At 58.2% G+C, this 13,937-nt stretch overlaps 1 protein-coding gene across 2 annotated transcripts; it reads left to right on the forward strand.

Moving 5' to 3' along the window:
- The first annotated feature begins 216 nt into the window (after positions 1-216).
- On the forward strand, positions 217-13,432 carry CD276 (CD276 molecule). 2 transcript variants are annotated; one of them, XM_030955230.1, is made up of 8 exons: positions 217-302; positions 5,429-5,546; positions 6,410-6,760; positions 7,348-7,644; positions 9,359-9,499; positions 10,631-10,672; positions 11,505-11,540; positions 12,252-13,432. In XM_030955230.1, the coding sequence occupies exons 2-8, from the start codon at positions 5,507-5,509 to the stop codon at positions 12,272-12,274; spliced, it is 930 nt and encodes a 309-aa protein (XP_030811090.1). In that variant the 5' UTR covers positions 217-302; positions 5,429-5,506; the 3' UTR covers positions 12,275-13,432. The 2 variants fall into 2 exon arrangements, with proteins under 2 accessions (XP_030811090.1, XP_030811091.1); XM_030955231.1 differs by lacking the exon at positions 10,631-10,672.
- Positions 13,433-13,937: the final 505 nt, after the last annotated feature.

A 13,937-nucleotide genomic window follows, 5' to 3' on the forward strand; every position in this document is an offset into this window, starting at 1 on the left:
CCCAATCCCCTGGCTCCGTGTCCCGCTCCAGGCTCCCCAATCCCCATTCCGGCTCCGTGTCCCGCTCCAGGCTCCCCAATCCCCATTCCGGCTCCGTGTCCCGCTCCAGGCTCCCCAATCCCCTGGCTCCGTGTCCCGCTCCAGGCTCCCCAATCCCCATTCCGGCTCCGTGTCCCGCTCCAGGCTCCCCAATCCCCTGGCACTGTGTCCCGCTCCAGGCTCCTCCCGCCCGTTCCCGGCAGGAAGCGCTCCCAGCCAATCGCGCCGGGGCCGCCGCCCGCGCTGTCTCCGCCGCGGGCCCGGTGAGTGCGGGGGCTCCGGGGGGCTCGGGGGGCGCGGCCGCGGCCCGGCCCAGCCCGGGGGAGCTGCGGGGCCGCCCCGCTCGGTGCCGGGCGGGGTTCCGGGCGGATGGGGGAGGGAAGGAGGGAGGGATGAATGGGGCTCCTCCAGGGGGTTCGGGGAGCCCCGCGGGGGTTGGGGGGCTGCGCGGGTCGCTCCGGGCCCCGGGGCGCAGGCAGGGGTGGGTGCAGGCAGGGTGGCACCCCGGGATGCTCGGGAATCCCACTGGAAGCGCCCTCTTGGCTATGCGGGGCTGGAGGCGGCCCGCGGTGCCGGGAGGAAGCGCTCGTTCCCTTTTTCCCCCGCCGAGACCAGGGAGTGCCCGCCCAGCCTTCCTCCGGCCCGCTGGGGCATCCCGAGCCGCGATCCCTTCCTCCCGGCAAGGATCAGCCCGAATCCCAATCCCTTCCTCCCGGCAAGGATCAGCCCGAGTCCTTGTCCCTTCCTCCCGGCAAGGATCAGCCCGAATCTGTGTCCCTTCCTTCTGCCAAGTATTGCACTCCAAATCCTCATCTCTTCCTCCTTCCCAGTATTACCCCAAATCCCTTCCTCCTTCCAAGTATTGCACCTCAAATCTTTGCCCCTTCTTTCTGTCACGTAATCTTCATCCCTTCCTCCTCCCAGTATCACCCCAAATCCCTTCCTTCTCCCAGTATCACCCCAAATCCTCCTCCCAGTATCATCCCAAATCCCTTCCTCCTTCCCAGTATTGCACCCCAAATCTTTGTCCCTTCTTTCTGTCACCTATTGCACCCCAAATCTTTGTCCCTTCTTTCTGTCACCTATTCCACCCCAAATCTTCATCCCTTCCTCCTTCCAAGTATTGCACCTCAAACCTTTGTCCCTTCCTTCTGTCACGTATTGCACCCCAAATCTTCATCCCTTCTTCCTCCCAGTATCACCCCAAATCCTCCTCCCAGTATCATCCCAAATCCCTTCCTCCTCCCAGTATTGCACCCCAAATCTTTGTCCCTTCTTTCTGTCACATATTGCACCCCAAATCCTCATCCCTTCCTCCTTCCCAGTATCACCCCAAATCCCTTCCTTCTCCCAGTATCACCCCAAATCTTTGTCTCTTCCTTCTGCCAAGTATTGCACCCCAGATCCTCATCCATTCCTCCCTCCTGGTGTTGCACCCCAAATCTTCATCCCTTCCTCCTCCCAGTATCACCCCAAATCTTCATCCCTTCCTCCTGCCAGGTGTCACCCTGAATCCTGGTCCCTTCCTAGCCCCAAACACCCCGCCCTGAACCCCCGATGGGGTTTGGGGGCCGTGTCCCATCTTTGCACACCCTGTCCCCACAGAGTCCCACGTGAGGCTTTGCTGCTGCACGCCCACAACTTGAGCAGGACCTAAAAATAATCCTGAGCAGAGCCTGGCTCTTGGCTCCAGGAGAGGGGCAAAGTGGGGGCTGACCCAGGCACCCCAAAATTTAAATTTTTATTTCGTTTACTGCTTCTAAAATAATCTTTCTTTAGTTCACTTAGGGAGAGAAGTCTTCCTTGTTGGTGTTGTGGAGACTTTTTTTGCGAGTTCTCTTGTGGTTCTTTTACAAATAGCAGCTGCCTGGGGAAAATTTATTATCTGAAATTTATTATTTGTTATCCTGAAGCCTCTCTTATTTCCTACAAGCCTTCCCACGGCTTGTTTATGGGTTGTGCTCACTTATGGGGTATTGTTTGAAAGATGAGTTGTTCCAAGGTAAAAGTTCTCATTATCTAGCTCTAAAATTCTCTTCATCTCTTGGAACAGAGATCTGTTTCTTTTCCTTCCTGGGGGCACAGGTTTTCACACTTTTATTTTTTTCTCTGTTTAAACTTTTCATGGGATCACAGCTACCTTAACATCTGCTTGCTTTAGCATGGAGCCCTTTGCTCAATATTAATTTGTACTTTTTATCTCCCTATAGTTTCATGTGTTATAAGGAAAAAAGAATATTTTCTCCATAGCTTACAAGATGATTTTAACCCTTAAATTAAGGCATCTCTTCATCCTTCCCATTTGGGACTTCTTTTTCATCGATTTAGATGTCTTCATGTTGTTCTTTCACATCTTGTTCCTTTCTCTCACTGAGAGAATTGAAGGAGGGAGGATTGAAGCACTGAAAGGGTTAACAGCTTCCTTGGGGGTTTGCAAATGGTCAGTGGGAGGCCAGGGGGATAATTTGGGATTATAAAAACCCAGGGAACAGGGTGAGGCGTGCTTCTGGGGGATTTAATTATCCCTTGCCTTTCTGGAGGGAAGTTTTCCGATGGGGAATCCCCACTTGAGGTCTTGGGGATCCCACCCCAGGCTTGGGGAAACTGAGTCACAGCGCGGTGGTTGGGGACGCGGGTGTCACCTTCCTGTCACCCTCCTGTCACCAGCCTGGCAGGAACTGTAGGGTCACTGTAGGGGATTTGTTCAATGTCCCCAGGGAAAGGGAAGGGATCCAAGGGGGGCGAGTCGGGGTTTCCCTCTCCCCCCATCGCCCTTTCCCTCCTTCCCGGCTGCCTGGGATGGCTTTGGTTGGGAAAAGTTTGGGACAGCAGCTGGGAAAAATCCCGGATCGTTCGTTTTGCCTCGTGCTCAGGAGGGAAGGAGAGGGGGAGCATTCTTAGGGCTCTTGGGGTACAAATGGGCCTCAGTTTCCCCATTCCCTGTGCCTCAGTTTCCCTCTATACCTCAGTTTCCCCCATACCTCAGTTTCCCCTTATGCCTCAGTTTCCCCCATTCCCCGTGCCTCAGTTTCCCCTCGTGCCTCAGTTTCCCCATTCCCTGTGCCTCAGTTTCCCCTTGTGTGTCAGTTTCCTCTTATGCCTCCGTTTCCCCCATTCCCTGTGTCTGTTTCCCCCCTTGTGCCTCAGTTTCCCCAATTCCCCGTGCCTCAGTTTCCCCCATTCCCTGTGCCTCAGTTTCCCCCTTTGTGCCTCAGTTTCCCCATTCCCTGTGCCTCAGTTTCCCCTTGTGCCTCAGTTTCCTCTTATGCCTCAGTTTCTTCCATTCCCTGTGCCTCAATTTCTCCCATTCCGTGTCTGTTTCCCCCCTTGTGCCTCAGTTTCCCCAATTCCCTGTGCCTCAGTTTCCCCATTCCCTGTGCCTCAGTTTCCCCCATTCCCTGTGCCCCCGTTTCCCCCTGTGCCCGTTTCCCACTTGTGTGTCAGTTTCCCCATTCCCTGTGCACCAGTTTCCCCTTGTGCCTCAGTTTCCCCATTTCCTGTGCCTCAGTTTCCCCCTTTGTGCCTCAGTTTCCTCTTTGTGCCTCAGTTTCCCCCTTTGTGCCTCAGTTTCCTCTTTGTGCCTCAGTTTCCCCAATTCCCTGTGCCTCAGTTTCCCCCTTTGTGCCTCAGTTTCCTCTTTGTGCCTCAGTTTCCCCAATTCCCCGTACCTCAGTTTCCCCCTTTGTGCCTCAGTTTCCCCCATTCCCTGTGCCTCAGTTTCCCCCATTCCCTGCGCCCCAGTTTCCCCCATTCCCTGGACCTTTTTCCCCTCTTTGTGCCTCAGTTTCCCCTCGTGCCTCAGTTTCCCCGTGGGAGCCACAGGAGTGGCAGTGCCATGGCCCCACAGGGGTGGCGGTGCCAGTGCCAGGGGTTCCGGGCTGGGACCCTGGCATGGGCTGGGACAGGGAGGGGACACGGAGGGGGCACAATGGGACCATGGGATGTGTTGGGACAGAGAGGGGATAGAGTGGGACCCTGGGATGGGATGGCACAGGGAGGGGACAGGGACAGGGACAGGACACAACGGGACCCGGGGATGGGATGGCACAGGGAGGGACAGTGCCGTGACCCTACAGGTGTGGCAGTGCCGTGATCCCACAGGCACAGGTCCCAGCGGGACCCTGGGATGGGCTGGCATGGCCCAGGGAGGGGACACAGTGGCACCCGGAGAGGGGACAGGGAGGGGACATGGTGGGACGCGGGGAGGGGACGCGGTGGGACCCGGGGAGGGGACAGGGATGGCTCAGGGAGGGGACACAGTGGGACCCAGGGAAGGGACAGGGAGGGGACACAGCGGGACGCAGAGAGGGGACACAGTGGGACTCAGGGAGGGGACAGGGAGGGGACACAGTGGGACCCAGGGAGGGGACACGGTGGGACGCACGGAGGGGACACGGTGGGACCCACAGAGGGGACACAGTGGGACCCAGGGAGGGGACACGGTGGGACGCAGGGAGGGACCCGGGGAGGGGACACAGTGGGACCCAGGGAAGGGACAGGGAGGGGACACAGCGGGACGCAGAGAGGGGACACAGTGGGACTCAGGGAGAGGACACAGTGGGACGCAGAGAGGGGACACGGTGGGACGCAGGGAGGGGACACGGTGGGGCCCAGGGAGGGCCCCGCAGTGGCGCCGCTGCCCGGAGCGGTTCCTGCGGCGGGAGCAGCGCGAGTCACGCGGCTCCTCGGGAGCCCAGCGGCGCCGGGCGCTCTGCCCTCGCCTTCCCCGCGTCCAGCTCCGCTTTAACTGCCCTGCTCCGGGCACCCATCCCGGAGCTTCTCCTGCCTCCCTGCGGGCAGGGGTGAGCCTCGCTGCCCCGCAGCTGCCGGGAATCCGCAGCCCTGGCCCTTGGAGCTGCTCCCGTTGGGCTTGGAGAGAAATCCCGGCCCCTGGGAGCTCCTCGTGGAGCACGGGGCTGGAGCGGGGGCAATGCAGGGGACGGGACGGGAAGGGAAGGGAAGGGAAGGGAAGGGAAGGGAAGGGAAGGGAAGGGAAGGGAAGGGAAGGGAAGGGAAGGGAAGGGAAGGGAAGGGAAGGGAAGGGAAGGGAAGGGAAGGGAAGGGAAGGGAAGGGAAGGGAAGGGAAGGGAAGGGAAGGGCCTCACATGGCTTCCCCGGGGCACAGCCGGCTCCATCAGTGCCGGGAATGCAGCAGTCCCTCTGGCCATGCCTGGCTGAAGCTGAACCCCTTCCTGTGGTGTCTGATGGGGTGGTGCTCCCCAGGAATGGCTGGTGTGGGATCCCCAGGATCCCTGGGAATGGCTGCAGTGGGATCCATGAGAATGGCTGGTGTGGGATCCCTGGGAATGCTGTGGGATCCCTGGCCTGTTCCCTCACTCTGTCCCTCCATCCCAGCACCATCCCAGCCTTTCCTTGTGTTTTCCCTCAGCTCCGGGTTCCCAGAGAGGATTTTCCCCACCAGGATTCCCGCTCCTGCTCCCTCACCCCGGCTTTTCCCGTGCCAAGGATGCCCTTCCCGCTGCTCATCCTGGCGCTTGGCCTGGCAGGTGAGTGGGGCTGGTGGCACCGCCCTGCAAGAGCCTGTGCCACCCATGTCCTGACAGAGCCGTGCCCTGAGCTGGCATCTCCCACCGGGTGTTTCTCCTGGATTGGTGCTCCGTGGGGTGACAGCCTCGGGTGGCACCTCCTGGCAGGGGACAGCTCCTTCCTGCCATGGCATCACGCAATCCTGGTGGATCCCCCTTCCCAGGAGAGCAGTTGGCAGTGCCACCACAGTTCCAGCCAGGCTGGCTCCTGGTGTTCATTGTTATCTCTTCCCTTGTTCTTGGGATGGGGCTGGAATCGTGCCATGGCACTGGGATGGGGCTGGAATCATTGCATGGCACTGGGATGGGGCTGGAATTGTGCCATGGCACTGGGATGGGGCTGGAATCATGCCAGGGCACTGGGATGGGGCTGGAATTGTGCCATGGCACTGGGATGGGGCTGGAATCATGCCATGGCACTGGGATGAGCTCGAATCATGCTGTGCCACCCCGGCTGGCACCGTGCTGGAGCACTGGTGCCACCTAGTGCTGCCAGCCTAGCCAGGGCTGGCTCCTCCTGGGGACTGTGTCCCCAGCACTGCCACCAGCCGTCCTGTCCCCGTGGGGACAACCTGGGCTCTGGGCCCCCGAGCAGGTTTGGGTGCCCATGGCAGCTCCTGGCAGCTGAAGGTGCCCCAGTTTGGTGCTGGATGTGGGAATTTTCCCCTTCCAGCAGGGTGGCATAGCTGGGGACAGTCCTGAGAAGCCACCTGCCCACGTGTCCCTCCCATGAGCATCCCTCCATTTTCTCAGACACCATGCAGGAGCAGAATCCAGGCGGTTCTCCTGCAGGTGTCACAGCTTGTCCCCATCTCCTCCCGCAGGCGCCATGGAGATCCAGGTGCCGGAGGAGCCCGTGGTGGCCCTGTTTGGCCAGGACGCCACCCTGCTGTGCTCCTTCTCCCCCGAGGCCAACTTCAGCGTGGCCGAGCTGAGCCTCATCTGGCAGCTGACGGACACCAAGCGCCTGGTGCACGAGTTCTCCGGGGGCCAGGACCGGCTGCAGGACCAGGGCCAGGGCTACGCCAACCGCACGGCGCTCTTCTACGACCAGCTGCAGCGGGGCAACGTGTCGCTGCTGCTGCGCCGCGTGCGCATCGCCGACGAGGGCAGCTTCACCTGCTTCGTGCGCGTGCGCGACTACGACAGCGCCGCCGTCGCGCTGCAGGTGGCAGGTGGGAGCCCCTGCAGGTGGGGGAGTGATGGCTGCGCCGCCCCAAAATGTTCCTTGGGTGCTGGGATCCGTGTCCTGATGGCTCTTGGCTGAGGGGCCACCTTGGCGAGCAGTGACCCTCAGCCGAGGATGGGTTTGGCAGCTGGAAGATCCCAATCCTGGCAGCTGGAAGATTCCAATCCTGCTGGAATCCCAGCTCCCCATCCCAGTCCTCACTCTGGTCCCCCCTTGTCCCCAAAATGTTCCCTGGGCAGTGCAATCCGTGCCCTGCTGAGGCTCCTGGCTGTGGGGCCACCTCGGCCAGCAGTGACCCTCAGCTGAGGATGGGTTTAACCCCATCCCATTTGGGGCTGGCCCAGTTCCCCATCCCAATCCTCACTCCAGTTCCCTCTTGTCCCCCACAGCACCTCCCCAAAATGTTCCCAGGCGAGCGACAGAGAGGGGCCACCTCAGCCAGCAGTGACCCTCAGCCAAGGATGGGTTTGGCCCTGGAAGATCCCAGTCCTGGCAGCTGCAAGATCCCATCCCAGTCCTGGCTGTCCCCACTCCTGCTCCCAGTCCTCACCGCTGTCCCCCCTGTCCCCACAGCTCCCTACTCCAAGCCCAGCGTGCACCTGGAGCCCAGCAAGGAGCTGAAGCCGGGCGACGTGGCCGAGGTGACGTGCCACGCGTCCCGCGGCTACCCCGAGGCCAGCGTGCTGTGGCAGGACAGCCGGGGTGCCAACCTGACTGCCAACGTCACCACGTGGCAGGTGGCCAATGAGGAGGGGCTCTTCGAGGTGCGCAGCGTCCTGCGCGTGCTGGTGGAGCCCGGCGTCACCTACTCGTGCCTGGTGCTCAACGCCGCGCTGCGCCAGCACGGCCACGCCTCTGTCACCATCACGGGTGAGCCCGGGCTGGCGAGGGGACACTGCCACCCAGAGACAGCCAGGAGGGGCTGGGGAGGTGGCAGTGCCATCCAGAGCCTGCCAGGAGGGGCTGGGGAGGGGACAGTGGTAGCCAAAGCCACCCAGGAGGAGCTGGGGGAGGTCACCATGGTGGCAGTGCCACACAGAGACAGCCAGGAGGGGCTGGGGAGGTGACCATGGTGTCACTGGCACTCAAAGCCACCCAGGAGGGGCTTGGGGAGGTGACAGTGCCACCCAGAGCCTGGCAGGAGGGGCTGGGGAGGTGACAGTGCCATCCAGAGCCTGCCAGGAGGGGCTGTAGGAGGTGACAGTGGTAGCCAAAGCCACCCAGGAGGGCTGGGGAGGTGGCAGTGCTGCCCAGAGCCACCCAGGAGGGCAGGGGGAGGTGGCAGTGCCGCACAGAGCCTGCCAGGAGGGGCTGGGGAGGTGACACTGGCACCCAGAGCCACTCAGGAGGCATTGAAGGAAGTGACCATGGTGGCACTGTCACCCAAAGCCATCCAGGAGACATTGGGAGGGAGGTGGCCGTGGTGACACTGTCACCCAAGGCCACCCAGGAGGGCTGGGGAGGTGGCAGTGGCACCCAGAGCCACACAGAGGGTGGTGTTGGGAAGGGATTCCTGGCCGGGCTGGCATTCCCAGAGCGCCGTGGCTGTCCCTGGATCCCGGCAGTGCCCCAGGGCTTGGAGCAGCCTGGGACAGTGGGAGGGGGCACTGCCATGGCAGGGGGTGGCAGCAGGTGACATTTAAGTCTTCCATGGGGGCTCTGTGCCCCCAGGAGCAGTTCTGGGTTGGGTTGTGGTCCAACGTGGATGTGGGATCATCTTGGAACATTCTGGATCATTGTGGCTGTGGGGTCACCCTCAGTGTTGGGTTGTCCTGGGTGTGGGGTCACCTTGGATGTGGGGTCACCCTGGATGTGGGGTCACCCTGGATCGTTGTGGCTGTGGGGTCACCCTAGATCATCCTGGATGTGGGATCACCCTCAGTGTTGGATCAGCCCACATATGTGGTCACCCTGGATATTGAACCATCCTGGATATGGGATCATCCTGAATGTGGGGTCACCCTGGATCATCCTGAGTGCTGGGTCACCCTGGATATGGGATCACCCTGGATGTGGGGGTCACTCCAGGTGTGGGATCACCCTGCATATGGGATCACCCCAGTTATGGGGTCACTCCAGATGTGGGATCACCCTGCATATGGGATCACCCCAGTTATGGGATCACCCCAGATGTGGGATCACCCTGAGTACGGGATCTCCCTGGATATGGGATCATCCCAGATATGGGATCACCCCAGTTATGGGATTACCCTGGATATGGGGTCACCCCACATGTGGGATTACCCTGGATATGGGGTCACCCCACATGTGAGATCACCCTAGATATGGGATCACCCCAGATGTAGGATCACCTGGGATGTTGGGTCACCCTGGATATGGGATCACCCCAGTTATGGGATTACCCTGAATATGGGATCACCCCAGTTATGGGATCACCTCAGTTATAGGGTCACCCCAGATGTGAGATCACCCTGGATATGGGATCACCCTGGATATGGGATCACCCCAGTTATGGGATCACCCTGGATGTGGGATCACCCCGGCTATGGGGTCACCCCGGCTATGGGGTCACCCCGCCATTGCCGGGTGCTGATCCAGGCCCTTTTCCGTCCCTCCGCGCAAGGCCAGCCCCTGGCATTCCCGGCGGTGGCCCTGTGGGTGACGGTGGCCCTGGCCGTGTGCGTGGTGGCCCTGCTGGGCGTCCTGGCCTTCGTGTGCCACCAGAAGATCCGCGAGAGCTGCCGCGAGGACGAGGAGCGCGCGGGTGAGCCCCGGGAGAGGCTGGCGGGGGACGGGTGGCACCGCTGGCACCAGAGGGACACCAGGGGGTGGCACTGCCACGCCTGTCCCCTTTCCCCATGGCCAGGACATCTCTGATGCCCTCTCCCATTTTGGGTCGTATTCCACATTTTTATGGGGTGGTGTTTGCACCACAGGGGATTTGTTCCCAAAAAAGCTCCCGGAATGGCTCTGCCGCCCTCAGGAATGACCTTTTTTCCATGGGTTTTGCTCTCAGTTTCCCTCGGGAATTGCTTTTTTCCATGGTTTTTTTCATGGATTTTGCTCTCAGTTTCTCTTGGGAATTACCTTTTTTCCACAGATTTTTCCCATGGATTTGCTCCCAGTTTCTCTTGGGAATGAACTTTTTTCCATTTTTTTTCCCCATTAATTTTGCTCCCAGTTTCCCTTAGGAATGACCATTTTTCCACAGATTTTTCCCATGGATTTGCTCCCAGTTTCTCTTGGGAATGAACTTTTTTTCCATGCATTTGCCACCAGTTTCCCTCAAGAATGACCATTTTTCCATGGATTTGCTCCCAGTTTCTATTGGAAATGACCTTTTTATCATGGATTTTTTTCTATGGATTTTGCTCCCAGTTTCTCTTGGGAATTGCCTTTTTTTCCTCGTTTTTTTTTTTTCCCATGGATTTGCCACCAAATTCCCTCAAGAATGACCTTTTTTCCATGGATTTGCTCCCTGTTTTTCTTGGGAATGACCATTTTTCCACAGATTTTTTTCCATGGATTTGCTCCCCATTTCTCTTGGGAATGACCTTTTTTTCCATGGATTTTTTTCCATTGGTTTTGCTCCCAGTTTCCCTCAGGAATTACCTTTTTCCATGGGATTTTTCCATGGATTTTGCTCCCAGGATCCCGGTGGACACTGGAAGGAGGGAAGAGCCTTGCAATTTGGGCTATCCCAAATTTTGGGGGATCCAGGGATCCCTCTCCAGGTGGTTTTTAGTGGCACCAACCCCGCGGCTGTCCCTCGGAGCTGGGGCTTTTCCCGTTGGGATTTTTGGGAATGAGGTGCCCTGGAAAGGCCAGGATGCTCCAAGGGGCACCCCCAGAATCCCGGGAATGGGGTGCCCACCTCGGGATCCTTGTTTTCCAGGGCCAGAGGAGCGGGATGAGGAGGGGGAGGAGCCCAAGACAGGTGGGTGCCCCATCCTGGTTCGGGGTGGCCCCTTCCCTATTCCCGATTTTCTGACACCCCTGATCCTGGATAAACCACCCCATTCCATAATAAAACCTCCCCATTCCATAATAAAACCTCCCTATTCCTGAATAAACTTCCCAATTCCTTAATAAAATCTCCCAATTCCCAAATCAAACCTCCCAATTCCTTAATAAAATGACAGAATTCCGTAATAAAACCTCCCAACTCCTTAATAAACCTCCCCATTCCTTAATGAAACCTTCAAATTCCCGAATAAAGCCTCCAAATTCCCGAATAAAACCTCCCAATTCCTTAATAAAGTGACAGAATTCCTTAATAAAACCTCCCAATTCCTGAATAAAACATCCAAATTCCTTAATAAAATCTCCCAATTCTTTAATAAAATCTCCTCATTCCTGAATAAAACATCCCATTTCCTTAAAAAAATGACAGAATTCCATAATAAAACCTCCCAATTCCTTAATCAAATCTCCCAATTCCCAAATAAAACCTCCCCATTCCTTAATTAAGTGACAGAATTCCTTAATAAAATGGCAAAATTCCTTATTAAACCTCCCAATTCCTTAATAGAACATCAGAATTCCCAACTCAAGCCTCCCAATTCCATAATTTCCCAGCATCCAGCAGCTCCGTGGTGTTCCTGGGGATTCCCTTTTTCCACTGGCACAGGACCAAACCCTGGGAATTCTGCAGGGAAATTGGGAACGGGGTCGCTTTTGGGGTTTATCCCCCAAAAATGGGATTTTGGGGCCTTTTCCTTTGGGAATGGGGATGGGATTGACCACGAGATGTTTTTCTCTTTTCCCAGCTCTGCAGCTGCTGGAAAACACGGAGAGCAGAGAGGGTGAGTGGATGTTTCTGGCAAATCCGGGATAATTCCCGTTTTCTCCCTAAAATCCGTGTGGGAAACATTTGTCAGGTTTCAAGGGGTATTTTCCCTTCCCTATTTTCATTTTCCCACGGGTTTTCCATCAGATTTTCCCAAATTATCGTTTTCCATTTCCCTTTTTCCCAGTTTTTCATGGTTTTTCCCAGTTTTTCCTGGTTTCTCCTGGAATCCAGTGGCTCCTGCATCCCTCATCCCCTCCTTTTCCCGGCCACTCTGGATGGGGAAAAGCCTCCCCACACCCAACCCTGGGAGGAATTTGGGGTTTTTTTGGGGTTTCCATGGATTTTCTGGGATGATGGGAATCGCTGGGGTTGGAAAAGGATCCAGAGTTTTCCAGCCTGGAAAGGGATCCAGGGATTTCCCAACCTGGAAAAGGATCCAGAGTTTTTCCAAGCCTGGAAAAGGATCCAGAGTTTTCCAACCTGTGGCCCCAATAATCCATTAATGTATCAATTTATCAATTTATTCATTTATGAATTCATTGATTTGTTGATTTATTACTTTAATACTTTATCAATCCATTAATTCATTAATCCATTAATTGATTGCTCTGCTGATTTATTAGTTCATTAGTTCGTTAATCTGTTGATATATCAATCCCATCCCGGGAGTTCCCCGTGCCGGCAGTTCCATGTTCTCCCTCTCAATTCCCTTTCCCCCGCCCAGATCGGGAGCAGGAGATCGATTGACGGCAGCCCCGGCCCCACCCGCCTGTCCCCGAGCGAGCGGCGACATCCCCGGGGCGGTGACACCCCTGGAGCGGTGACACCCCGGGACAGTGGCATCTCTTGGCGGTGACACCCCTGGCATGGTGGCACCTCCAAGCTGGCGATGACCCGGGGCAGTGACATCCCCGGGGCAGTGACACCCCTGGGGTGGTGGCGCCTCTTGGCAGTGACACTTCAGGGGCAGTGACACCTCCGGGTGGTGACACCCCCGGGACAGCAACACCCCATGGTCGGTGACACCCCCTCTGGGCAGTGACACCCCCGGGGTGGTGACAACTCTGAGGCAGTGACACCTCTGGGCGGTGACACGCCTGAGGGGGTGACAACCCTGGGGCAGTGACGCCTCCAAGCTGGCGACAACCCTGGGGCTGCGACACCCTTGGGGCAGTGACACCCCTGGGGTGGTGACACCCTGTCTGGGCAGTGACACCCCTGGAGTGGTGACACCCCGTCTGGGCAGTGACACCCCCGGGCCGGTGACACCTCTGGGTGGTGACACCCCCGGGGTGCCCCAGCAGGGAGGACCCGGAGCTGCCGCCTGCCCCACCCCATTGCCGTTCCCCACCTCCCGTCCTTCCTGGGAAAGGCAGGTGAGGACCTGCCCGGTGTCCCCGTGTCCCTCTGCGTGTCCATCCCAGCGGGACATTCCCCGTTCCCTGCTCTGGTGCTGCCCCGGGTGCCTTTCCCTGCCCTTCCCAAGCCCGGAGCCTCGGGAATGGCGGCTGGGGCTCAGGGGGCTCCGGGAGCCCCTTCCCCACGCTCCTTTCCCGCTCCCCGAGTCCCTCCGGGCTTGTCCTGGCCTTAACCGCTGGATCCCGGCAGGTTTGTCCCACCGGGAGCGATCCCGGGGCGTTTTTGGGAAGGGAGCACCCGCTGGCCGGGTGAGGTCCTGCTGTGGGGACACCTCTGGGGATATCCCGAGCTCGTCATTCCCTTGGGATTGGGGGCTCCGGGTGCGTCCCAGGGTCCCCCCAGCGCTGTTGGGGACGTGGGGACGCCCCGAGTGCTGCTGTCCCGGAGCGCGGGAGGTCCCCAAGAGCTCCTTGGGTCGAGTCCTTCTTTAAAATCCGGGATCTGGGGCGTTTCCCGTGCCTTGACAAATAAATGTGGGACCGTGTCGGTCGATCCCTCCTGGCTCCGTGTACTCTGCAGGGTTTGGCTGGGAATGGTGTAAGGGCTGGGATTCCCGGAGGAAAAGATTTCCAGGGCCTGTTGGAGCCCCAGCACAAGGAGGAAAATCCCAAAGGGATGCCTGAGCTGGCTCCTAAATGGAATCCTGCTGCCAAGATGGGGTGGAATTCCCAGGGGATCCTTCCTTGTGGGGTGGGAATTCCTGGGGGATCCTTCCCCATGGAGTGGATGAATCCATGGATCCAAGGATGGATGATGGATGATGGATGGATGGATGGATGGATGGATGGATGGATGGATGGATGGATGGATGGATGGATGGATGGATGGATGCATGGATGGATGGATGGATGGATGGATGGATCCATGGATGGATCCATGGATGGATCCATGGATGGATGGATCAATCAACCTATGAATGGACGGATGGATGGATCCATGGATGGTCAGTCCCAGCTCCTCCCCTTGGATTTCTGCATTGCTTTCCCACCCT

Source organism: Camarhynchus parvulus, chromosome 10 (assembly GCF_901933205.1).
Source record: "Camarhynchus parvulus chromosome 10, STF_HiC, whole genome shotgun sequence".
NCBI lineage: Eukaryota > Metazoa > Chordata > Aves > Passeriformes > Thraupidae > Camarhynchus > Camarhynchus parvulus.